The following is a 26,045-nucleotide window of genomic DNA, read 5'->3' as shown; positions in this document are numbered from 1 at the left end:
AAGCAGTGTTAGGAAGTTTTATGCGTTTTAAAGGGCTTTGAGCAGTTCTGATCCATTAAAAACTGTATAGGAAAGGGGGCTATCCCTGCTGTCATGTGGCCAGAGAGGTTGATAATAACACTAAGCTTCCATTTCCATCTTTATGGTGCATGCATCCCACCATCTGCCATGTTGTAGCTGCTGTTCTGGACCAAACCCAAAGAAAACCTTCTCTTGCTGCTTCTTTGTTCAGCTACTTTCTGTATTCAGACCCATGACCTCGTCCAGTCAGCACCATCTCCAGTGAACATGATTGCTGCTTCTGTGGATTTAATGAACTTTCCGGTTCTCTTCGGCACCCAGCTAAGTAACATTGCCTCTTCCCTGAGCTGCATGCCCTGCTTGTGTGTATTCATTTGTACATACTCCCTTTTTTGATACTGCTTGCAGGAGTTGCAGCCAGGCATGCCTACCAAAGCAGCAAAAAAAAAAAAAAAAAAAAAGCCCTATGAGTTTACCGTACAACTAGAAAACTTATTTGTAAGTAAAAATAATATTTAACCTTATCTTCTTAATAGGAATGGGTTTATGACTTTTCTCTGTCTCGTTTGATGCATTTGTCTTCCTATCCCCTGCTAACTTTGAGCCCTTTGACCAAATTCAGCCAAATTTAATAGAAAAGCAGAGCTCTCAAAAATTCCTGTAGGTTTCAGGAAAATGAGCAGCCAAGAGGAGAGAAGTCCCACTAGTGTCCCCACCAAGAGAAAGGCTGCAGCATGACATCAACCCAAATTGGACGCTACCTGGGAGGGAGAAATTATAAATGCCTCTCTCCCCAGGAAAAGCTCACATCCCATTTAGATACTAGAGAATCCAACCCTGAGGAAACAAGGCCTCATTAGTGTCATTGCCCAAGGAACTACTTAATTAAAGGACAACAGAGTTGAGAGCATTGTTATGTAGGCCTTTGTTCCTTACACCTGGTCATTTCCATTGATGTAAAATGTCATCTTTCTGATCTGGTAGCATTTTGCACCTGCTTTAGACAAGTATTCCTGACCAGCCGAGGAGGTGCAGAGCAGGGAAGAATCAGACCTTCATTACTGAGATAATTATAGCCTTACCTAACCATCAGGCGGAGGGTGTACACCTCTATTAGCCAGTGCTCCCACAAAGAGAACAAAGGCTGGTTGGAAAGTGGGAGCCACCCAGGGAGCATCCCTGTGTCCAGCTACACCACCCTCAGGCGGCAGACATGCCGGGGAGGTCATGACCACAAGCTCCCACATCACCCAGTCTCCTGCTTGTTTTCCTGGTTTTAAATCCAACTTGACTTAGCGATACTGGTGAAGGCCATGAGATGGGGAGACTAAAACGAGGAACAGTACCATAACCAAGGAAATCAGCTCTCAGTCAAAATGCTAAAGGAGGTAGGGGGTAGCTTTCAAAGCTTGTCTCAGCAACTAGCCTAATTCTGTTTTCAAAAGCCACTGTTGAGTGCTTTTGAAAATTTTATCCTAGATGCTTGGCTCAAAGACCTTAACCAAAGTTTTTTTTTTTTTCTCTATCTGCTATACGAAAGCTAAATATAAACCGACGTTATTGAACAAAATCCTAACAAAACCCCTGTTGCAGGTCTAGAAAAATCTTTACTCAGAAAATCAAATTATTGGAGACCAGCATCTAAAGTGTCCTTCAGTTTTGGATGCCTCTTGTTTTGCGTACACAATTTGGCATACAAAAAAAAAAAATATTTCTAACAGCAAATATTTGCTTTCCATTCTTTTTACCTTCTCCTATTTGCCTTTTGTTCTCCTACCTTCAGAAAATCAGGACCTGAGTGTCTCCAGATGGGTAGCTAAAGTTGCTTTTAAAAATGTGAATTAGTCTATTTTACCCATAAAAGTATGTGCATATGTGTGTCTGCTGTTTGTCTGATGAGCGTTTTAATGACTTTTCCGCTGGTTGCCTGTGGGACCACAGGCATGTCATAAAGCTAGCCTGTGCCTCAGTTTACCCACTGCAACTTCATTAATGCTAACCTGCCTCACGAGGTGTTGTAATGTTTAATATATTATGTGCTCTGTAATCCTTGGATTAAATGTATTATGTAAGTGAAAAGCACCCATTTGATGTGTATGTAAATGCTGCAGTATTATAGGTAGGACGGTCATTTGGGTGTAAGTGTAATACAAGCGCTGGCAAAAGGCAAAAGGGATTCCATTGTATTGACTTATTTTTAAAGAGCTTTTTATTTACTGAAATGCTCTGGACACCCAGAAAGAGAGACATTCCTCACTAAGCAGCTCTGCTGTTTCATCTGTCTTGAAGTGCTTTGATAAATGGATTGAAACTTGTCGGCTTTTCCTGTAGTTTCTGAGACTCCCTCTGGAAACTCTGTTGAAATGTTATTATTGTAACTTCTTAGAGCACTACTTAATGAATTGTAACAGATATCCCTGCAAGTCCCGCAGACGCTGTGAGGACTGTGGTTCCTCTCCTTCCCACAGCAGATGCAAACCGATGCCACGCAAGCGCATGGCAGCAGAGCTCACATCTTCTTCCATCAAGAGCAGTTGGTCTCTTGCCAGCAAAAACACTTCTCACCTTCATTAGACTTCAGCCCAGGCCTTGTGTTCCACCTGGGTGACTGCTGGGGCTTCAGTGACATCAAGCATAGCCAGATGTTGTCCCTTGGGTTACAGATAAATTTTATCTATTAAGAAGAAACCTTAGGAAGGATGACAAATTAGCACGGGTTTAAGTCCACGTTGGTTGATTTCCTCTGTCTTTAAGATGAGCTATTTTGGCTTGCATGCAGTGCCTGAGCTATCCTGAAGCTCAGGCTGGTGACTTGGGTGCCTAGGGACAGTCTGAACTTCACGCTGCCTCCAAGGTCCCACCTGCCCTCGGAGCAGCCTTTTCTCAGGCAACAGTTACATGATGTTACCACATGGGCAAAGGAGATGGATGGAGCAGTAAGTGTAGCACCTCTTCTGAAGAACAGGAATGACCCATCAAGGCCATTAGATGTGCCTGAGGAAGTCTTCTGAGAGCGTGGTCCGAGGTGCCTGACAGGGACACACACGTTGTGTGGAGCTGCACTGGAGCTGGGGGGTGGAAAGAAGTCAACCGTCCTGGGGTCACCTTGGACCTCAATAATGTCCTTCCCTGTTGCATCCCACAGTGAAGCAGTGGGGTGCCATAGTCACTTCTTCTTTCCTCCCTCCAACCTACTCAAAGGAATCTCGCTCCTCCTCTCCTCTGGAGCAGGGGGTATGTGACCAGTGATACACTCGGTTGGGTAGCCTGGTTGTGCTGGGTAGGCTGGACGATCCTAGTCCTGTTGCAATGGTCACTTGAGAGTTTAAAAGTTGCTTGTTTTTTTTTTTAATTTTCTCACTGGATTTCAGTTGTCCAGTTTTTGGAAGAATATAAACCTGCACTATTGCTACTCATCTTGTCACGAAGCGTGAAATGGCTGAACACACAACCCCAGCAGCATTAATAGCTGTGCCCCGTGCCCTGCATGGTAGTGCTGGCCATCTCCAGCATAAAAAATAAGAGCATGCCTTCCCCTTGTCTCCAAATATGAACTTGGGCCATCCTGAGTGACATACTTAGGAAGACAGGAGGGGACTTTTGGAGGAGCTCCTGGTCAGTGCGCTGTTGGAACAGAATTACAAAGTGGCTGGGGATGGGTCTCCTCTCCATAGTGAGGCCTCGGAGGTGCCTCCATTGCCCTCGGCTCATTGAGGCCATGTTTGATTTTTCTCAGCCTTTTATTTCACTTTTTATTAACATTTTGCATATTAAAATTTGTGTAGGCAGCCAGAAGAGAGCAGCATCTACACAATACTCGACACAATGGAGAGGATTAGGAATCAGTGGCTCAGTTCTTTGGGACCTGAACTGGAGGGGTGTGGGGGTGGTAAACTGTCCTTTCTTTGCACTTCATTTTAGAAGTATTTCTAATTTCTTTCTGTGTATCCTCACTAAAATGTGATCTATGACCAATACTGATTTATGGTCTCAGCTCATAGTTTCACAGAATTAAATAAAGCCAGGGTTACCTTGGTCTTTTTGCTGAGCTGTTCACACTTGTTTTTAAAGTTTCTTTCATCTTCTCAACCAGCCCAAACCTATTAGGGTACATACCTAGGTACAGTGATGCCAAAATAGGAAATTATTTTCAAAATAACAACTAGTGATTTAGGATTTTTTTGGTATTTCAGCTGCCCTTGCATGAAATTCCTCCAATATTTTCATTCACAGTAAGAATGCCCTAGAAAACAAACCTACTAAAGTTGACTCTATTCCTCCCAAAGTGAAATTATCCGTGTCCTCTTGTCCCTTATGAGATTCTGGAGGAAATTTTCTGTGCACACACATTGACACATCTTTGGTGCATTCCACACAAGCCAGTGAAATTACACCAGAAATATGAATTTAGCCCACACAATGTGTGTGCACTGTGCTGTCTGTACAGGGTACATACACATACACACACACACACACGCACACACGCCCCAGCAATCACTTCCATTTAAATTTCAGAATAAGCCATTCAAGACACTGCTGTCTGATTCACTTCATGACTGTGTGCTGTATACATTCCTCAAAAACTAATGGGTATCCTGTGAATTTTACAGCTTTGCAAAAATACTTGACGTGGGTTTAGTTGTTTTTAATATTGAGGTTTTTGAAATCTCAGTAATTGTCATGATTACTGTGTGTAATAGAAATTAGAAGGAAGCCTGGGTTTTGGCTTTGAAGCTACCTACTTCTAAGAGTACATTTTTAAGTTTTCTTTTTAAGGTGCTGCTTCATGCCCCAGCTAAACTTTCCCCAGATTACGTGTTACCTATGATAGCTGTTCTATAGTTAGATTTTAATCAGCCTCAGTACACAGTAATGTTAAACACTGAAAGAGCTACTAATTAATCGCCTTTCTGTATGTAACAGAGAGATAAATATCCATCCCGGAGGAATTGTAATTTCATGGTTTCTAATGATGGTTAGATTACATTATCTGGATCACTTAGGCTGTGGGTGTCATAAAAAATGCTCAAAGTCATTTATATTCAGTTTAATTTTTTTTTTTTAACTTTGTAAGCCTGAGAAAATAATGCAGTGTTAGCAAGTCTGTTTCATATTTTAGTTAAATATACCTTTGTTGCACTGACTGAATGGATTCAGATGACAGTGACAAACTCCGTTCTTTTCTATTTAACATGCACCCTCTGCAATCAAATTAACAATGTACAAATCTTCACTGGGCTTCTGCAGAAGATTCTGTTGAGTTCCTTGGCATTGTTAAGCTTTGGGGAAAGATTTTCTTTTTGGATGTCCATTTGCAATGAGTGTGTTCTTCTAATTCTTGTATGTTCTGTCAAGTCTCAGTTATCTGTCTTTTGAACCAAGAATTAACTGGACTTTTGGACTGTATCAGACTGTGGCTAAAATAAAATAATAAAATCCGATAGCAGTGTAGACTTCTCATTTTCCCCTCCCCATTTCTAACTGATTGGAATCCATGCACGACTTATGCACCTGCACATCTGCATCCATGACACACTTAAATTTGGTAGCTACAAAAAAAAAAAAAAAAAAAAAGTCATACTCCATGTGTATATTGTAATAGCTAATAGTTGCATATTTTGAAGTTATACTCATTCATATTTAAAAGGCTGAGGCTTCTTTGAACTGCTGTGTTGGAAGGGGAAGTTAATTGTTTCTGAATGAGGATGATACTCCCTTTCCATATCAATTATGTGCACTGCTCCGAATTATCAATAATGCTCATTTCCAATCTCCATCGTTCACAGTTTCGCAGCAGGCGAGTGCGCTTGTAGAAAGTTGCCCGGGCTCCAGGGCTGCAGCCGCTTTCCCCATCCACTGGGAGCCAGAGGCAGGAGGGAACCCCAGAGGAGCAAGGTGAGATAAAGAAATGTGATATATTTCCAAGACAGAGTTTGTCATCAGTTAGCTAAAATTGCTTCTGAAGTTTCACTGGCAACTGTTTTACACGTCTGACTTAGTGACGGAGGAACTATACTATCTTAATAGAGAACTCCAGAACTTCAGAAGGGTTTCTCCTTGTTTGAATGCACAGCACAATGAATTTGTACCCACAGAGCATTCACCACTTACATTTCAAAACCTACAGCACACTAAACGTGAAACTTTTGTTCAAATTTCAAGGATTTTGATAGCCCAAGTGAATAGGCACTGCCTATTGATTTTTCCCTTACAATGACTCTTGGATAACCTATTTTCTCATTTATTTTTAACGACAGCTCATGAGATTTTACAGCAATTCTGCCCAACCTCCTAATATCAAAATCCCTCCTTGACCCTGAAAATTGTAATTCTGCTATAGATCACAGCTGCTGAATATTACCTTTTACTAAGCTGGTTAAATAAAATATGTCCAAATCACTAGATCCCACAGGCCATGACTGCAATTCTAATTATACAGGGTCTGTATTTCTGCTCTACTGTACAGAAAAGCACAGCTCTCTCTGAGTCCACACCAAAGTGTGGGAATCCAGAATATTGGTTCTAGTTTTGAATTAAAAAAAAAAAAAAAAAGTTACACTGCTCTTCAATGATTTTCCTGTAAAACTTTTACAAGGGAACCAAACCCTTTTGATGTGTTCCATACAATAAAATGCTGTGTAAGTCTGGAGGACAGAAGCATGTGGCGAGAATTTTCTTGTGACTGGGGGATGGGTGTATTTGATGTGTACCCATTTCAAAATCAAAAAAAAAAAAAAAAAATTCTCGCACTACTCTTAGGCTGCATATTCTGCACAATGGCTCAGGAAACCAATGTAAGGAAACTAATTCTGGCCATTAAACATATCCTTTCCCCTCCCACTGCTTATTCAAAGAGTGATCACATGCTCCCTGCTGCAAGTTACACCATTATAGGATTTAGATATGGAAGAAACCTATTAGATTAGCCATTCCACCTACTGATGTGGGATTGTTCCCTGGAGAACCTTATTCATTAGTGGATCACAGCCTAACCTTGTGGGCACACTGTGCCAAGACCATCTTGGTTTTGTTCTGCTTTTTCCCCCAGTCCTTTCCCTCTGGTGGCAAGAGCAGCTGAGGGGGTGGTTTGGTGAGGAGCACACTAGAGAAGATGGGATTCTTTAGTTTTGCAGTCAGACTGGGGTTATGGATGCTTGAGCGTGTATGTACTTATGTGGATGATTGTGTACTATTTTTAATTAGCATCCAAGTACAGAGGACTTGACGGGGATGGAGGGGGTCGTCTTATTCAACGTAATTTACTATGAGATCTTCTCCTGCAGCAAATTACCTCCATGGCTTTCCCTGATTCTGCAGTGTCCTCAGATCTACTCTCCATTTTGCTTTCTGCTTTCGCTCTTTTGTGAGCAGATGGAGCCAAACTTCTAATTGATTGTCTGCCAGGGAAGGCAACCTGGCATTTTGCTGTTTTTCCAGGACAGAAAGTTTTTATTGCAGTTATTCTATGGTTCGATCCCATAAAACTCTAAACTTTCCAGGGCAGCTGTGTGCTTGACATGCCTCACAGTTGTGCCTGGTACTGGGGCACTTTCAGCTGGATTTCCTACTCCAAACTCTTCCTCTCAGAGCTTCATTTGAACCTTCTGTCCTAGCAACTTTTCTTAGCAATTCTCCTTTTCCAGAATCCCCGTGAGGACCCCAGCACCAGCCCATTCTCTGAGATCAGCCACTCGCAACTTAATAGTCTGATTCAAACCCACTATCAAAGCACCTTGAGTCTGTCACTTTAGGCAAGCTTATTTGTTTCTACCATGTGAGAGCAGTCAGTTCTCCCCTGTTCTGGCCCCCGTGGGTATGAGCCCTGCACCACGCTGCAGCTGTGCCTTTCCTCAATGGGCCACCCATCTGTGGACTGCTCTCTCCGGGCCTCTGCGAGATCCCGGGAGGTGAAAACAAGGTCCAGAGAGGTCTGTTTGCAAGCAGACATCTACTGACCCCAGCATGGACCAATATGAGTCCTGCAGAGCCCAGACCAGGTACAGGGAGCCATCACCACACAGGAGACTCTGCATCCTTTGGAGATGTGCTCCCCGCTTTGTCTGAAGACCTGGTCCTCAGAACTTCCCTTCCATTGATCGTAGCTGGGGAAAGTGTGAGAAAGGGAGGGGAGCAAAGGCGACCGCTTCCATCCTGCAGTTTCAAAGTTCTGGTTTCCACCCTCAGAATATAATAAATGGCTGCTGAGTTACTTGACATGGAGCTAAAGTCTGTAGGGTGAATTTTCAGAGCAACGCACAGGAAATTATATGCACAATTACTGTTGTTAACAGAGCCTGGGCATGTAACTCCCTGCACAGCAGGCTGGAAATCTTCCCCATGCATGTTTAATGGGGTTTGGGTTGCTACATTCCTAGGGCTGTGTCCCTTTTCTAAAGCCTAGTGTCCTGGATGAAACAAAGGAAGTACTGAATGTAAAAGAGATTTTATTTTGCTATTAAAATATTATTCTCTTGATCTGCAGTCTCCCTCTAATGCCAAAGAACTTCTTGCCTCACTCAATGATCCCTTAACCTTTCTGTTCTGTGAGAAAAAAAAAATGCAGCTTTATTTATTTATTTTTTCTTCTTCTAAATATGTTCTACATAACCTGCTCATCGATGTTCATACAAATGAGAATATACGTGTTCGTACAGGCAATGCAGTTATTCTAGTGATAGATGTTGTTGAAATAAGTGTAGGTCATAACACAGAAAATATTTGTCTTAATCTTAATGCGTAAATGCTTCTGAGCAAATAATATATTTTCACATTTTCACCGGCAAGTGAGTTGTATGTGCCATTTCAATAATCAGAAATATATTTAAAATGTCTCCCTGCTCAGGGGATTATTCATGTGGTATTTAAACTTCAGTACATTGTACAGTAGGAAGGATCTGTAAATTTGGGATTGTCTTTTGCTTCCATGCTGTTTATTTAGTTTTATATACTGTAATTTTTTCTGAAGAAGGTTATCATATCCTGCACCTAGATCAATTCAAATGGACTTTAATTACCTTCAATAAAAATTAAAGTACTCCTCTAAACTAACAGTTTTGCAGCTAAAAGGACCTTATATTTACAGCTGTGCCATCTTATTGATTGAAATTTTCTTCCACCCACATTATGCTTGACTCTCCAGCTTTCTGCAAAGTCTGAAGGCAGAAAGCAAGGTGCTGTAAACTGAGACTAGAAACACCAAAGTGAAAACACACACACATCAAATACATATATGTATAAAAATACATCAAATACATATACAAGTTTCTAAAAGGTTTCAATCATTCTAAAATTGCACATGATTGCTCTTCAGCTCCCCAAAACACTTTCATCTAAGAGCAGAAAAAAAGTGTAGCTTTCTCAAGTTTTAAAAGCATTGTTGGGGCATGTCTAATAGATTTGTCTAACTCTGTATGTCTTGATATATGCAGCATGGTTGATTGTATTCTCCTTAGCATAGATCTTGAAACTGTAAATAAATTTTTGAAGTAAATAGTCACTTGATAATTGCTTAATGAAGTATCACACACCAGCAGTTTTGAATACCAAAAAAAAAAAGTTCAAAACTACAGTGTGGTATCTCTTTTTACTGGAAATGGGCTTTTACTTTTAAACTTCTGTTATATTTGGAGAGAAGTAATCCCACGGAAAATGATACCAGTACTAATAGGGAACATATTATCTTTCATGTGGGTATTTTTTTCATGTTTAAGGTTTCTTTGTTATTATCTCAGTAGCAAGACTCTCCACACAGTCTTAGGCAGAAAATCAAAATATGCCTTAAAGCAATAATCTTTTAATAAGTATCAAATGTCTTTCAGTGAGATAAAAGAATTCTGTAGCATGCTTATACACACACACACACACACACTTACTTTACCAGTAATCTTATTTTATACCTTTTCAACAATATTTCAGGAAATATCTCTTTTTTTTTTTAACCAAAACTAAACCCTCCTCACAAATTTTTGGTAATTAAATTTCTACATACTAAAAATATTTTTAAAAATTGGTCTCTCCACTTGTTGGGGCTCCTTGTTCAGAGGACTTTGGGAGATGGGAGCATCTCCTGTGGTCTCAGACATTTCCATCAGCCAAAACAGGGTGTTGCTCCAAACTTCTTTAAGACACCAACTAAGAGAATTAAGTCCTTCTGCACTGATTTTTCAGGAGTGCAGGATGGAGTGTATTCACACAGCCAAACTTCAGGTGGGTGAAGCTGAGATCCTTCAGAGGAGGTGCCAGGAGCCTGCAAAACTCTGCTAATGGACACAAAGGGACACTGGGCTTCACCATCCAGGCCCAGATTTGTCACACACAACTTTAGGTTCTCACCCAGGGAAACTAAGTTACCAGGTTAGTGATCTGAGGTGCCTTCTACAAGCAGCAAGGATACACGGGCAAGATTCCTAAAATTAGAATGGGAAAATGCCCTGGCAGTGTCACATCCTGGCAGGATGAACACAGCAGGCATGATTACTCTGCAGGTGAAAGTGGAGAAAATCTGGACTGATGGGGGGAACAGGTCCAACCTTCTCCTTCACTAATCAGGGTGAAAAAATATTGCATGCTCTTAACTCTCATCCAGTGTTAGACTTCGGCCTGTTTGTTGAGAGGAGAACAATATTTATCTGTGTCCGACATCGAAATTAGATGCATGTTTCTCAGCCCTGCTGCTTATCTGTGCCTGTGACAAGCAAAGTGCCATGCTCGGTGGTGTTGGAGTACATGGGCTTTGTGCTCAGAGTCTCTCCTCCTCGTGGTGAGAAGCTGGAGTTCTTTGGCCCAACAGAAAATAAGTGTGAAGGAGAGGAGGTGCTGCACTGCAGAGTGCAGAGCTGCTATATTCTCCAGTGACTTAAATGGGGCCTTGAGGGAGTGAGGTGGGAAAAAGTGGGTTTTTTTTGTAAAATGGTGCCTCTTACACCTTGGCTTCAGTGACAACAAGCTGCAAGTTGCCTACAATGCCACAAGTTAGGTTGTCACAGTTCTCTTTCCTAATACTCCTTATGACAAATACTCCTAATTGCTTCTTACTTTCATACTTTTCTGTGCCTCCTGGCTAAGACATCCGTCTGTAACCTTTATGGTTTGTCTTTTCAAAGCTTGGCCTCAGTTGTCTATCTGTTTCCTGTTTTTTACTAGCTCGAGTGTCCCCTCCCCGTCTCCCCATCCCTCTGTGACTGCAGAACAACACGCGGGCACCTGCCAGCTGCTTCAGAGACCGAGCTCTTCATGCCTTTCCCCACAGCTGAGCGGCACGTTGCCCCATATTTGCTACACCTGGTGCATAAAGATGCACAACTTTCCTCTCTTTGAATAACCCAAAGCATGCATGCCACATTGAATCTGGAAATAGAAATGTTATCACCAGCTACTTAGAGGAAAATGCAGTGAAAGAAAAAAGAAAATTAAATCAAATGTGGTTTGTCTCTTTAACGGAAATGGGTCCAAATTTTGTACTTCCAGAGACAGACCTCCCTTCACATATATGGTAGTGCTAATTTGAGTTGCGAACTCATGATTACTTTTTTAAGAAATCTATATATTAGTGTTGCAAAAAGGACACTTTGAAAGCCTTTAAGTATCTTTCTCATTAATTTACTTAATCCTCTGATCTTGCCTTCTTTTAAGTTGTTTATTTTTAAAATAAAGACAGAAGTGATCTGGAAAGCTTTGTTACTAAAATAAAGGTTTTTAAAACTGTATGTGATACAAAGTAATTAAGAGACCATAAATGTAGGTGTAAATAGTACAGAAACACATGGAGTCAGTGTGCTGGGAGATCTTCCTCCACCAGCTTTAAAGGGAAGTGGTGGACAGGGTATCAGAGTGCAGGTAGAAGACCTCTACTTCAGACATAGAAAAACCTTACTTTCTACATGTTTATTGTATTTCTTCTGAATTTTCAAATGCAGCAAGACACCACAATGGAAGTTCTTTTCATGGAGAAGGTGGACCAAAATTCCTTACCTGATGGGAACTTCAAAATTTTCAGATTATTTTTTGTTCTGAGGTGTTCTATGAAAATTTTCCAAAGTGACCTGAGATTTCAGATTCCTGCACTTCTGGGTGCTCAGCTTGGGATGTGTGAAGAGATTTCTTTTTCAGAAAATAAGTTGCTTAGGCATCTCTGGAAATCAGGTTCCCTTCACAGTGCTCAGCACCCACAAAAACCCCACCAGAGACACCCAAAACTGAAGATTTTATTCAACTAACCAGGACAGGGTACGCCTGAATTTTGGATGAAAGAAAACTTAGATGAGCAGGGAAGTTATTCCCCAAGGACTATATCCTCAGTGATACCATGAGCCAGCAACCCCCGTAGCTTTCAGCATCTCTCATGATCAGACTGGATGTCTTTTGCCCGAGGCTGAAAATCTCTTCCTCTCTAAAACCAAAGAGATGTTGGCTGTGAGTTATGATTAGTAATGGAGTCCACTTGTGGTGAGGTGGGGGGAAGGGAAGATGATGGACCCAGAATCATAAGATTTTATGTGCTCAACTTATTTCCAAACAGCCATGGAGGACTGCCTTGGTCTGGGTAGTTCACTGCTTGAGGACAAAAACTAGGAGAGATCACAGGGAACAGCAAAGGGAAAACAAACAAGGGAATTATATGTGAGTAGTCTGCATTCTTTATAAGTGGCATAATTGAAATACAGCAAGTTGAAGGATAAATTCAGGGAGTTACACTATCTAAAAGGCCACCTGGAAGAAAGATCAAGATTGCTAGAGTGAAGTGCTGTCAGGAAAACAAACCCAAACAGGCATGTTGGCAAAACAGAGTGGGAAGATATCCAAGTGCCTGCTCAGAGCATCAGCACCCAACTCCTCTCACCCGCAGAGTAAGAGGATGGCAGCACGGTGGTGCTGACAAGGGTGTCAGACACTCATCCACAGTCAACTCTCACTGGCGTGTCTGGGTGAACTGCTGAGCGAAAATGTTCCAAATTTGGAGGCCCAGAGAGGGGGTAAGTTGTATTTGGCTGGGCTCTAATTGCATCCTCGCATTACTATGCAATTAATTGCTGCCATGGTCTGCTCGAGAGGAGGGAGTGTGCCAGCTCCGTTCCTGGGCAGCCCCGGAGGCTGGAGGAGCTCATGGCTCTCGCTCCGGGGGGTGACCTGCTCGGATGGCTCTGCGGCTCTGCTGCCAGCCCTGCTGGCAATACCGGTCTTCCCAGGATGATGCGCTTTCCTCCTGTGGTGTGGTTCTCTTAGCAGGCTTTACAAGTTTGAGACATCGCATAGAAAATGTAGGGCAGGGAGAACACATTGATTTTCACTGATTTTGTGTATCTTAGGAAAGAGATGACTAGAGAAAAATACAAGCACAGTTTTCCATAGCATTTTGTATGGCTGCTTTCAATGCATACCTCAAAGGGAGGCAGTGCCTTGTGGAAAATACGTAATTCTGTCAAGCTACAGAGGGGGAAAGAAGAATAATTTTGCTCTTGCTTTACAGATCGCTATAGTTCTGATGTCAAGAATAGCATGGTAAAGTAGCACAAGTTCCTGAATTAAAGGAAAAGCAGTGTTTAACACACAAATTGGGATATGCTCCTCATTTCTGAAGTGTCCCTCACTAGATCCTTGCCTGTAAGGGAGAGATGGGAAGGAGTGGAACAGATTTATAAATCCCAGTGTCTGGGATTTCCAGTGTTGGCCTCTGCTTCATCAGCTGATATCACAGGGGTCTGGGGTACAAAGAATGGGTTCAGAAGAAAGAGGCAGAAGAGAAGCTCCCCATGAGCCCCAGTATCAGTAAGAAGTCAGTCCTTTGCAAACTTGCCTTGTTTAACCCTAAATGGGGCACAACCAAGAGCAGCACAGGGTGCCAGTGCATTAAGAGCAGCAAAGAGCACTGCTGGCCAGCCTGCAGGGAGGAAACTCAATGAATCAGGGATTTTTTCTGGGCTTTCCTGAGGTCCCAGGTGTGGGCTGAATCCTAGATTCCTGCAGGAGACTCCTTTTATTTCTGGCCATCCTCCCAGCCTCCTGGGGAGCAGCTGCAGCACAGTTTTTCCAAAGCATGTGAGTGGCAGACAACCCTTGGCCAGCCCAGAGGAGCACACAGCATCCACTGGAGCACATCTGGGTAAAAACTAAGAGAGTAAGCCTGGTTTGGATGTCTGTGTTTCATCTGGAAACCCCACCAAGGGGAAGAGGAGCTCAAGGTCCCCGTGCCTTGAAGCTCCTCCATCCTGGGCACCTAGCAGATGGTACAACTTTGTGCTGCAGGTGAGTGGTCTCTGAATCATAGAATCATTTAGGCTGGAAAAGACCATTAAGATCATCAAGTCCAACCATGAACATGTGTGGCCTGACTCCAGTTGTTCATGGCATCCTCTGTCTAGCAGAGCCCACTTCAGGTTTATGGACATTGAGGAGGCATGGGGGGGAGGATAAGCAGATGGGGGGGGGTGGCATGTCTGGTTCCTGGAGGTGTTTTGCACGTTGGTGGTTTTTTAACATTTTTTTTAACAAATATAGACATTTGCATAAATATAATGCCATGCTGAAAACCACGGTGTCACCTCGGTGTCACCTCGGTATATGGGACTGGACACACAAAAAGACAAGGTTCTCTGGTTGCATTGGGTAGTAGCAGCTGGCATGCAATCTCCTCATGTGAACCTAAAAATACTCATAGGTCAGAGATCTGAAAGAAAATAACCTTTTTCCCAGTCAAGCCTTTTTGACAAAAAGTAGAAAAAAATATTTTCTTTTTTCTAATGGTTAAATTACTGCACACAGAAAGTCACCACAGTGAAGCATCTTCCTCATCGTTACAGTCCAAGGCACCAAGAGGATCTAATTCAGCCCTCTAGGGAAGATGCTGGTGGATTTTTAGCAGGAATTTATATCGTTTGGAACTTGTAAACTGAGTCGTGCTAGTTCAACAGTTCAACAAGTTACCACCCAAACCTGCCTGAGAACTGAAGTGTCTTGCTACAACTTGGCAAAGTTAACACAGGTTTGAAACAATGAGAAAAAGTGTGTCTGGCCTATTTTAACTTTTTTTTTCTTTTGGGAACCTTTTATTAGTTTTTTCTCCTGCTGCTTTTTTGCCCAGTCCTATAAACAAGCCAGGCACACATTTAGATTTGATCCGTTCATCCATCTTATAATATGTAAGTCCCTTCCACATATGATGAATAGCCAGGGCTGGCCTGCTGTTCTGCCTCGTCACCCCTTTTGGAGGACAACCTTTGCAAGGGATTTGAGGTGGGGTGGAGTCTGGTTTGTCAGGGAAGTGATTATTGTAAGTTTTGCTTTATGGAAAGGAAAGGAGGAGAATGAGAAGGGACTAGATGTTATCACTCCCCTCCCTACCCCACCTGATGCTGGTGGGCTTTGTGCCTCCTTACATGTGACTCAGCCCCAGCAAACTCCAGAAGCTGGAGTCCTTCAATCAGTGCAATCCTTCCCCTTTTCTACCTTCTCCAGAAGACACACACATCCCAGCCGGTGATTGTGTGTCCAGGTCTAGGCTGGGCACCTCTCCAGAGGCAAGGCCAAGTTACGCTTTAGGGATGGAAAGCCATAAAGACTAAATAGTGTTTATCTTATGTTTCTCATTCACCACCTGCCTTAAATCATTTGTAACGGAGTGGGGGGGGGTTGGGGGAGGGGGTGGAAGGGGAATGATACTGGGATTGTGTGCAGCCCAAATGCCAAGAAGTCCTTTCTCCTTCCCTGGAGATGAGCTCTGTGGAGCCCTGCAGGGTGTGATCTCTTATTTGGTAATGTGAACGCAAGGAGCAGAAGCACAAGCAACCAGCACAGCAATAGCATTAGATCAGGGGATTTGGACTTCACTGTGGTCCCACACCCAAGTCAGGCACAAAAATACACAAGCTCACATCTGCAGATGTGCACGTGCATGTGCTCACAAAGGTTATTTTGACCGAGTAAAGGAGAGGAATCACTGTTCTATAAAATGAACAGGAAAGCAGAAGTGTGCTGCAAGCGCCAGGACCACAGAACCAGACTTTCTGAGGGAGCCTTTCATGATGTCTCTCATTTGGAGTCTTTTTCATTGCAGTGGTGAAATTAGAGTAGGTGCCCCACTCCTAAGGAGTGCATCAAAGTACTCCTCTTGTATAAAGAATTGTTCAAAACTGACCCACAGATTAAGATCCAAACTATATTACTTTGCACAACTAGATTTGCCAGTGTTTCCTTGACTCTGGTTCTGAGACAGCTTTTGCATGTGGGTGCACATGTGTTCATGGGAGTATTGTACAGAATAAACAGGTACCACCTTCTCAACTGCACTTTTGAACTGATTTATTTAAAGGCTAATGCATAAACCCCAGAAACAGATGACAAATTTAGCATAAAAGCAAAGTGGAATCACCTTCAGGAACTTGCCGGTTTGACCATTTAGGAGTCTGAATGGGTATTGATTTGAGGTGAATATTCTAAAGTTTGCATTACCCTTTGAAAAGTGCTAATGTAATTCTTGTCACTTTAAATTAACTTTAGATAAGAGGGACTGACAGAAACATGAAGATGTGTGAACTATATTTGACTGATATTCTGTCAAATATTGCATGGGGTTATGATCCACAACTTTTCCCATCTGCTGCTCAAACCTGAATCCTTGAATGCACAATGGATTAATTACCATATTTTGTTCTGATTTCACTTAGTAGTATAAAAGACTGTGAATGTTAAATGTACCCTTACCTGCCTTCTTTTTCTAAAGGTAAGTTATATGTGGAGGGGGAGGGGATTCTTTAGCAATTTTTCACATCCGCATATAATGAGTTGCTAAGTGCACCTCTTCTCAAATAATTAGATTCCCAGAAGTTAACCAGAGTAACTCAGCACTCAGAATTTCATTCACTCCTTTCCTTGTGAGAATCCTTTCCCCCTCAGTAACAAAAGCAATGAGTGCTGATGTAGCATGTTCCATCTGCCGCACTTTACAAGCAGCAGTATAATTACGTGAGGCTTTGCCATTTGGAATCATTGCAGAAGGATATGGTGTGGAGCAGTGGAGGTCAACACTTTTGACTGATGTTATGTTTCCTAGAAGGCCTGACATTGATTCCCCAGTACCGCTTGCCCATCACAACAAAACAAATTGACGCTCAGTAAGCTAGCCTGTCCTTTTCTGCATTTATTAAATTAAAGGTCCCTTTGAAAATAGGGGCAGTATTAACTTACCAAAAATCCCCTAGTGTTTCAGAGACGAGACTCAGAAGCCTTTAATAAAAACTCTTTTTAGTTCTCACCTTTTCTCACAGTACTATTTGGATGAACTGGGCTATCTTGACTTCCAGCTGAAGGAAATAATATCCACTTTAGCCGATATACTGGAGAAATCAACCCTGGTAATAGCCGGTTCCTTCACTTTGCAGTGTCCTTAACCCATATATCTCCTGAGTATTTTTTTCTTTAGGAGGACACTGTACGTTGCAGTGACATCCTGGGTTACATTCTGGCACCACACTGCTTAACAGATAGGAAACATTTTTATGTGTGTCTTGTTGACTCTTATATTCCTGTGTCAGTGAGAGATTGTGGTTAACCAGAAATAAGCAAGCTCAATGATGATGTGAAAAGAAGATTGAACGTATGAGGTTAGACAGACATGTAAGATGGAGTAACAAACCCGTCTCTTATTACAATGAAGTCTCTTCTGGAAGAACTTCATAATAATACACTTGGGAGTAACTGTGCACCCAGTCCTGTCTTCTATAGGTTTTGTCAGTTTTTGGAGATTTAAGAATAACATTGCCTTTCTCCAATACTAGAATATTATATAGATTACCTCAGACATATCCACAGCCATTCCTCCGTACAATTTTTTTTTCAGTAATTTCTTAATATTCTTTGGAATAGAATCTCCATGCCTTGGTTTTGGGGTTCTTTGCTCCTAGTTTCCTTCTGTGATTACCAAAAGAGAGGCACAGCAAGGGAGAGTCCTACATAGGAAATACCTCTATTTTGTTTGGGAGAAGTATATGCTACAAAGGTGCAGTCTTGTCCCTCATATCTAGTTATATCTAGTTGCCTTTAATTCTGAGGGGTGAAGAGGATGGAGAAGATATTATGTGAGCCCAAGGAGGGAAAAAAATAGGACTTGAGATACTCTTGGAATATATTAACAAGTTCTCACCCTTTGGCTGGAAGTTAGTCCTTGGACTGAGTGCATTCTTACCCTCTTGCAAGTAGGTAAATGGCTACCAATATTAGCAAGCACATAGCTGGTAGCTACAGGACAGCCAAAGGGATCAATAACCTTTCAATCTGTGCTAAGAAGCACTCGGCTGATGATGCCATCCAACACCAGCAAATGTTCAGGTGGGATTTTGGAAAACACTCAGCATTAAACTCACTCTGCTTCTGTTAAGTCAATCTCACTGAAAGCTGATGCCTTAAACTCTCTACTGGGGGGTCAATGGAGAAGCCTTCTGTTTCAGTGCCGCTTTTCGTCTTCTCTTCATCTAACTAGCATCTGGCCCAGTTTAATAATCTTTGTTCTAAGTGGTGTAAGGTCATTAGTAAAACTTTAATAGGGACAAGGGTTGCAGCATTGGACCTCTATTTAGGGAATCTATTCCAAAAGGAAAAGGTATGATGTTTCTTCAGACCATCTTGCAAGTGACATAAAGATTAATGAGGGATAGACAAATGCCCTTGCTCCAAAGTCAGCAAAAAATAGAAGGTTCTGTTTAAACTTTTCAAAATGCATTACAGTCAGGTGCTGACTATCAAGAAAAGAAATGAAATCTGAGTTGAAGAGTCTGGAATAATTCTCTGGGTCTTTCCCCAAACCTGTCACTCTTTTCTATGGATATGAATATTAAGGGGTAACAGAATCTGCAAATCCACACATCCTGAGCTTGTAAGAGAAGTTGGGGACTCAAAAAAGATCTCTTAGGAGCTGCAAAGATAGTTGGATATTTAGAAAATACTGGTATTTCAACCTGATTAATGGATGCAGATGGGAAAAAAAATTTGGATTTTTATTCATTTTTTTAGAGAGTCCTGATTTACCTCTCGGAGCTGGTAGAAGAAACATCTCCTCTGCTGCAAACATCTTTATGCATATGATGAAGGCTAAATACTGGAAGTTACAAACACAGATTTTTATTTTCATGAGGCAATTCAGCTGCATTTGAATTGCTTAGTCAAGATAATTTCATATTATATTCACGTGCCGTCTTGCAAAACTACTGATTGTGTGTGTGTAGGAGCTACAAATATGTTTACCATGTGGAAAGAGGTCAGAAAAGTTTCAGAAATGTTTAGTTGGGGAAATCAGAGGCAGGTAAGAATAGAAACCAAGTAATGATCCGTTGTTGCTGCTTATTTTTGAAGCAAACCATTGGAGCACTGTAGATGAGCTCCCTGTTATATTCCAGAATACGTTCTACAGGCTTGGTTTTGGTTGTTTTTTTTTTTTTTTTTTTTAGTTTTAACTAATTTTATATGTGTCTGTAAATGTACAAAGCCCTGGTGTTACTCAGGATATACACTGCCAGCAAGTTTCAAGTGATTAGGTCTCTTCTTTAAGGTAGAGTTAACATGTAGTCCTCTGTCTGCCAAGAGATATGACCAACTGCTGTACTGTTTGGAAAATGCATTTTTAGCTGTCCTTATGCTGTAAAATATTTTGTTGGTGTCATATTTTCAAATGAACAATTGTTTTCTTAAAAAAAAAAAAAAATCAAACAAAAAACAGCATTGTTGAATTCCATTTTCAAAGTACAAGTTATCATGGGAAACAAAAGATTATTCTCAGTTTAGTAAACTCTTGGGCAACCAGTGACCCATCCTGCCCAAGACCATGCATGCAACTTTATGCACAGAGAGTGAAACCAATAAATGCTCCCATAAATGACTTTGGAGAGAATTCTGAATATTTCTTTCCTTCCCCTCTTGTCTCACAAAAGCAGTGTTTCTGACAAAAGAGAAACCACAGAATGTGCAGAATGTCAACAAGATCCTGGGGTCTGATTCCCACTAGTTTTACTGGGCTCAGAGTCGGGTACTTACTGCCCAGAGGACTAGACAATAGGTTCATTCCTTCTCCCAAAGAAGCACAAAATGAGGCATTTCCTCTGCATGTTCCCCTGGCCCATCACAGAACACGCAAAGAATTTGGAGTGCAATACTCGCTGCTCAACCGCAGCGATACGCACGCTGAAGCACTGTGCGCTGGCTACTCGCACTGTGTGCTCATTTAAACTTCACAGTCACATGAACATTCATGAAACGGATTGAGTACAGGTGTTTTTTGCATTGGAAACATGTGAAAACATGTGTTTTCTATGTTGTTTTTTATATGAAGGCTTGTGTCCAACAACTTAATTATTTTTATTTAAGTATTACATCATTCTTGCTAGCACAAACAAAGTGCGAGCACCTGCTCTTTACTGGGTTCTGTAATGTTTTTTCTGTCCTCACCTATCTTCCAAAATGAAGGGGGACCATTTTCATGCTGAAGAAATTTACTGCATGGTCTCCATCTGTGCTGCAATAGAGGAGACATGAGCCAGTATTATCCTCAGTTCTTTGACTATTGAGGTTGACTGGACTAACTCATGCTGCTGCGCTCAGTGCATCCATCTTAAGACCCCTAAAGACATCTGAGATGGAGTTGTTGCACTTGTGCAACTACAAACCTTTTTATACCTTTCAACAGAGCTTTCTCCAGATGAGTTAACAGTCCCTCCTCTTCCAGAAAATCTGTGAAGGTAGGAATAATTATTTTTGTCAAAATCTTGTAGAGAGAGAAATCTTAGAGGTAAAACAAAATGCTTTCCATCAGATGTTCTCCTGGTTTTCTGCAGTCACATTATTATTTGTAAGATCTCTCATATGAGGTTGGAAGATGAGGAGGAGTTTGTGACCTTATTCTTGCAACACCTGCCAGAGAACCGCAGACCCGGCTCACAAGGTAGGTCAGAACTGTTGAGTAGCAAGCAGCTTGCATGGAGGACTACAGCAGGAAACTGAACTATAATTTGTGGAAAGACCCACCCAACCACTCAGCTTCCATTCTTCCTTTTTTGAATAGCACTGTGTCTACCATCGGTCTGCTCTTCTACCTGCAGTCGATCTGAAGTGTGCACCATGCTCCCTCCTGTACCAACCCTCATTGTCTTGTCCTGTGCTCTGCCCTTGTCTCCAGAGACTCTTGCATTCATGCTAGTAACTCGTCTGCCCTTGAGCTTCCTTGCACTCATGTATCCCTTGTTTTTCAGTCACATTCCAGATCACCAAAAACTGAGTTGACCATCTACCAAGAGGATAATTTCTCATCAGTTGTTAGACTTCTCTCTTTTTTGGATCTCTTCAGTCCCTTCTAGATAGCTGTTGGTTCTCTTCATGTGCCATTCTCTTTCAGCGTGACCATTAGCTCTTCTCTCCTGCTATAAGGTCGTTGCCAGTCTCCTCCTCTGAATCACTCTAAGATCCTCTGCCCTGATCTCATGCCTCAGACATTCCCTGATGGAAATCTGTGACCAGGCTGACTTCCTCCATAACAAATCCATTTTGTCCTTGCTCAGCTCTGATTTTCACAAACCGAACAACTATATTGCTCCTACATGAGTACACCATGATAACTGTCATCTAACTCCCTCTGAAAATTGGTTTCATTTATATCTAATTTTTCTTGCATAGGACTTCACGTTTTTTGGCTTAGCTTCCACCTGTAACAATCAGTCTAAACATCTCCTGTCAGTGTTCCTACTGACATCATCTGTTATTCCACCTTCAAACTCTTTGATCTGTCAAGTGCCTCCAATGCAGATAACCAGATACCTCAGCTTCATGTATGCCTATGCTTGTTTTCTCTCTCTCCTCCTTTTGTGTCTTGTTCTTGAGTGATTTCATCTGCGTTTGATTTCAGCTACCGTCTTTGATTCCCCAATCCCTCTTTCTACTGTGCTTTGTTTCCTTTTATCCAACTTAAAATCCTGTCATGTCTCTGTGATATCTTTTTATGGTGTCCAATGTTCAGCACAAGTTGGACTTGTGCTGGACTGCTCTCTCTTAATACCATGCATCCAAGTCATCTTTGTGGACCCTTTCTGCATAACTTCTCTGATATATTCTTCTCCCAACTAATTTGCTTGTTGAAGCTCTCCTCATCTGATTGCAACACCCCTTTCTCTGGTCTAACCATCTCTATCTCCTCTCATTCTGAATGGTGCTCATTTCTCATCACATGGATCACATGAACTTTCTTTTTGCCTTCCTTCACTGCCTCTCCTTATCTATTGTAGCAAATAGCAGCAGCTTGCCTCTGCCTTCAGCACCCTTCAAGGTTTCTTCCCTCTCCACCATTTCCTGGTGTTCATTTCCTCAAAAACATCTCTTGTTCCAGATGGTCCAAGATGTCTGTGTCCATAGATGGACTTTCATGCCAAATACCCACAGCTCTGGAGAAGAGCTCTACATGCGCACTGCAAAGCTGCTGAGTCCTTCTTCAGAATCTCTCTTAGAACACCCCTTTGACAGGATGACCACTGAAAACTACACTGAGGCCACTGTCCATCCCATTGGCAGTCGAACTCTTTCCCTGCATTTTCACGTTTCTGTGTAGCTACCTCTTGACCCTTTTTTTATTGTTATTCTGTTTGTGCAGAGCCTTTCACTATGGACTCCTAGTCCATGACTCCTAGAGGATATGTCAATGCACTCAAGTAATAGGGAACATGAATACTGCAACCAAGCCAAAGCTCTTGGAAATCTTTGTGAGTCAGGGTGTTCAGAATCTGAATCTAGCTCCAGTCACAAATTTTGCAATTGGCCTACAACTCTGAAAAAGCTTTGTGTAAAACTCATATTGGATCATTCCCGAAATTAAGGGGTGGTGTTGGAATCTGCATCCAAATTTCACAGCTGTAGGTCACCTCTCAAACATGGATATTTGGAAGATGGTGAAGACTGTGCTGTAAGCAGCTACATCGGCGATGAGATATTGCCGCTGTTTTTTGCCGTCTATGTTTTTGAAATGCTTGCTACAAGGACAGCTGTGAGGCAGATGCCGTTCTGAGTTCAGATGTGGAATGTTACAGGGTCACTCTGCTTACCTTATCATAAAAAAGCATGCGTTTTTGTGCTCTTCATGTACTGAAAAACAAATCCATGACAAATACTGTATTGTGTGCAAGGGCTGGGGGGTGGGGGAGAAGAAGGGAAGGGTATCTTGTCCTTAGGGGCTGGTGGTGCTAGGCACCACAAAAGAAAGCCCTGTTTGTCAGCCACACTTAGAGATACAGGCTCTGGCGTGAGGCACCTGCAGCAGCTTAAGGATGGCTCCATGGGCAAGCAGTTGTGTGCCAGGGGCTAGGGTTTCTTGCCTGCCACGCAGAGCCAGGAGGACTGGTGGAGCACTACTGCAGCAGGGGAATCCAGGGGGGTATACAGCCTGATGACAGGGGGTGAAAAATCTGCAAATGCTTTTAAAGGATTTCTGCAAGAGGCCGGATATAGTGGTCTTGGCCTTTGGTCTGTATTGCTATGCACACAAAAAATTATATATCCTGAACTGATGATGGGAAATAGTTGCATTACAGGATGTTGATGCTAGTGTTGCCAGCTGGGCAAAGTGAGGGTTTGAATCTGGAAACTGGATCTTGAGTATAGAGGGAGTAGAAGCTGATCAGAAATGAGATAAAGACCAATGGAGAGGAGCTGAGACTTGGGATGCATGATAGGGGACAGGATGATAAAGAGCAATTGGTTTTGAAGCCTAATGAGACATGGCAGGAGGTAGCAGAACCAGAAAGTGGTGAGGATTCCTGAACAAGGAAATCTGGACTGAAAGATGGGAGCTCTTGTGGGGCTGGGGTCTGCTGGCAGGGGAGCTGGGCTGCTGGGGCCACTGTGGCTGTGCAACAGGGATGTGAGTGATGGTATGGATGGCACGGTGAGGAAAAGCTGGTAGCAGGGCCAAATTTAGGTCAGGGAGAGGGGGAGAGAAGCAGGAGAGGAGGAGGGATTAAAAAGCCAGAAAGAAGAGATGCAGGGACTTTTTCTCCACCTGGCTCTTTTCTACACCATGAATAAGCTTTTAAGCCTGAAGAAAACCTTTGCCTTCTACCTCCCTGTGTCTTTCTTCCCAGTGTCCTTGTCTCTTGGAAAATTGGGTTGAGCTGTGTGAGGGAGGATAAGAGAGAGAGGATGGAAGAAGTCTTACAGCATTGGAATCCCACCAACTTGTCTGGGCAGCTGTTACTACTGATTATGTATGCTGTATTCATGTGTGCTACATTTCCCATGTTAGCTGCATGGTTTGGAGCCTGCAGTTGCAGACAAAGGTTTTGGGCTGTGTTCTTTCAACTTACTGGCCTGTGCAGTTTGTTACAGGAACAGCTACAGATTCCAAGGCACATGATAGACAAGAAACAGTGAAAATGGAGACTCATACCTTCTTGCTTGTCTGCCTTGTACATCTGTCTACCCTTTGTACTTATATAGTTTCCTTCATGGTAGGGTCTCTGCACCTGTACAAGTTGAACGCTGAACGTACTTGGCACAGGCATGAATATGGAAACATTGCCCACCACCACATTTGTGCACACAGTTGCCAAGACAAATACGGGGTCATATCCTGCTGCTATTCAATGCACAGAACTCCTATTAGGGGTCAATGACAGTTCTGCATAAAGAATCAATGGAAAGATTTGACCCCTTTCAGATGGAGCAGTCTGTGGTATAACTTGCACTACCTTTGTTGTGCCCAGAAGATAAATCCCACATTTTTTCCTGACCATCCCTTTTTGCTAGCATGCCCTTTGGAATATGCTTTTTCACCCCACTGTATCTAACCAGCATCATGAGATTGTTTTCAATAAAGGTACAGTAAAACCATCCAGAGTGAGGCTTCCTGGTTGGTTTTTTTAACACACTTATAAATATTATTGCTGATTATGCACATGTGAGCTCTCCGCATGGTATATTTTAAACTATATTAGAAAAACTCAGAAATAAAATAAAGGTGTTATTAAATGTGTGGGGATACCATCATTATACCTAGAGGTAAAAATCACTGTCTGAAATCACCTCAGAGGGATGTGGACTGAAAGAAACTGCTAGTTTGGCTGGTGGTTTAGAGGATGTTCTATTGCTGAGCTACTAAATAAATCCCCTTTTGCCCTGCACTGCCTCCAGCAAGCCCTTAGCCTTCCCCACTCTGTCTTCCCCACACTGTTTCTCTATTTTTCCTCATAATCTCAGCCCTGATTCTCTTTTTCCCATTCTTCTGAATGTTGAAGTCATGACCTTTGTGGTTTATAGGCCACAAGAGACTGAGCTAAATGTGTTAGCACAGAGTCAAAACAAGTAATAGCTGGCCAATTAAATTAATAATCCATATTGTTACAATGTTTAACCACGGCTGTTTCCTCAGTGGTCTGTTTAAATCACAGCCAAGTCCTGACCTATTAAAATGAATAACTGGAATTATGAGAAACTCCATTTAATAAACACAGCAAGGAACGCAACACAATCGGTATGAAATATTTATTACCACTTTAAGCAGCAGCTAGTTGAGATTTAAGATTGGATTAATGAAGGGGTTTTAATTTCTGGCTAAGGGTAGAAAGCTTAAACCTGGAACATTTCCTCAATTTCCGGGTATGGCTTTGCAATGGGCAAGATTCGAGTTGGGAGCATACGATTCGATTCATGCTTTCCCCTTGCAGAGCTCTCTCCAGACACGTTCAATGCAGAAGGAGATCAAAGCATGCAGGCTCCAGACAAGTGGCTCAAGTGGCTTGAAAAAACTCAGGGGAATAAGGGCTGGAGCACTAGACATGAGCCTTTGGATTTTAAAATGAGCACTCCTGCCAACCGCCATCCTATGGAGAGCAATGTTAATGGAAGGCTGGTACATTCCCAGTGACAACGGCTCGTGTGCATGCATTTTTTTGCAGTATGTCTCAGGGCTAGAGGAGGGGGAGAGAAAAATCACTTCTCTCTGAAATTTGTAGGACAAAATCTCAAGCTCGGAGCAAATCTTTATTGTTTCAAATGGCCCAGGTATTGTT

At 42.2% G+C, this 26,045-nt stretch overlaps 1 protein-coding gene across 4 annotated transcripts in view; it reads left to right on the top strand.

Annotated features, from left to right (window-relative positions):
* The window catches only part of VTI1A (vesicle transport through interaction with t-SNAREs 1A), a 298,773-nt gene extending 279,642 nt beyond the window's left edge, over positions 1-19,131 (top strand). For 2 of the 4 annotated variants that reach the window (XM_032988596.2, XM_032988597.2), the window contains 2 exons: positions 5,808-5,916; positions 19,021-19,131. In XM_032988596.2, coding sequence (XP_032844487.2) covers positions 5,808-5,916; positions 19,021-19,092 — 181 coding nt within the window. In that variant the 3' untranslated portion in view covers positions 19,093-19,131. Of the gene's footprint in view, positions 5,463-5,807; positions 5,917-19,020 lie in introns of those variants that run through there. The other 2 variants (XM_032988599.2, XM_032988598.2) reach the window with 1 other exon arrangement.
* The last annotated feature ends 6,914 nt before the right edge of the window (positions 19,132-26,045 follow it).

Source organism: Tyto alba, unplaced genomic scaffold (genome assembly GCF_018691265.1).
Source record: "Tyto alba isolate M040663 unplaced genomic scaffold, T.alba_DEE_v4.0 Super-Scaffold_1, whole genome shotgun sequence".
Classification (NCBI taxonomy): domain Eukaryota; kingdom Metazoa; phylum Chordata; class Aves; order Strigiformes; family Tytonidae; genus Tyto; species Tyto alba.
The sequence above is the reverse complement of the archived record's forward strand: the minus strand, read 5'-3'. Positions and strand labels throughout refer to the sequence as shown.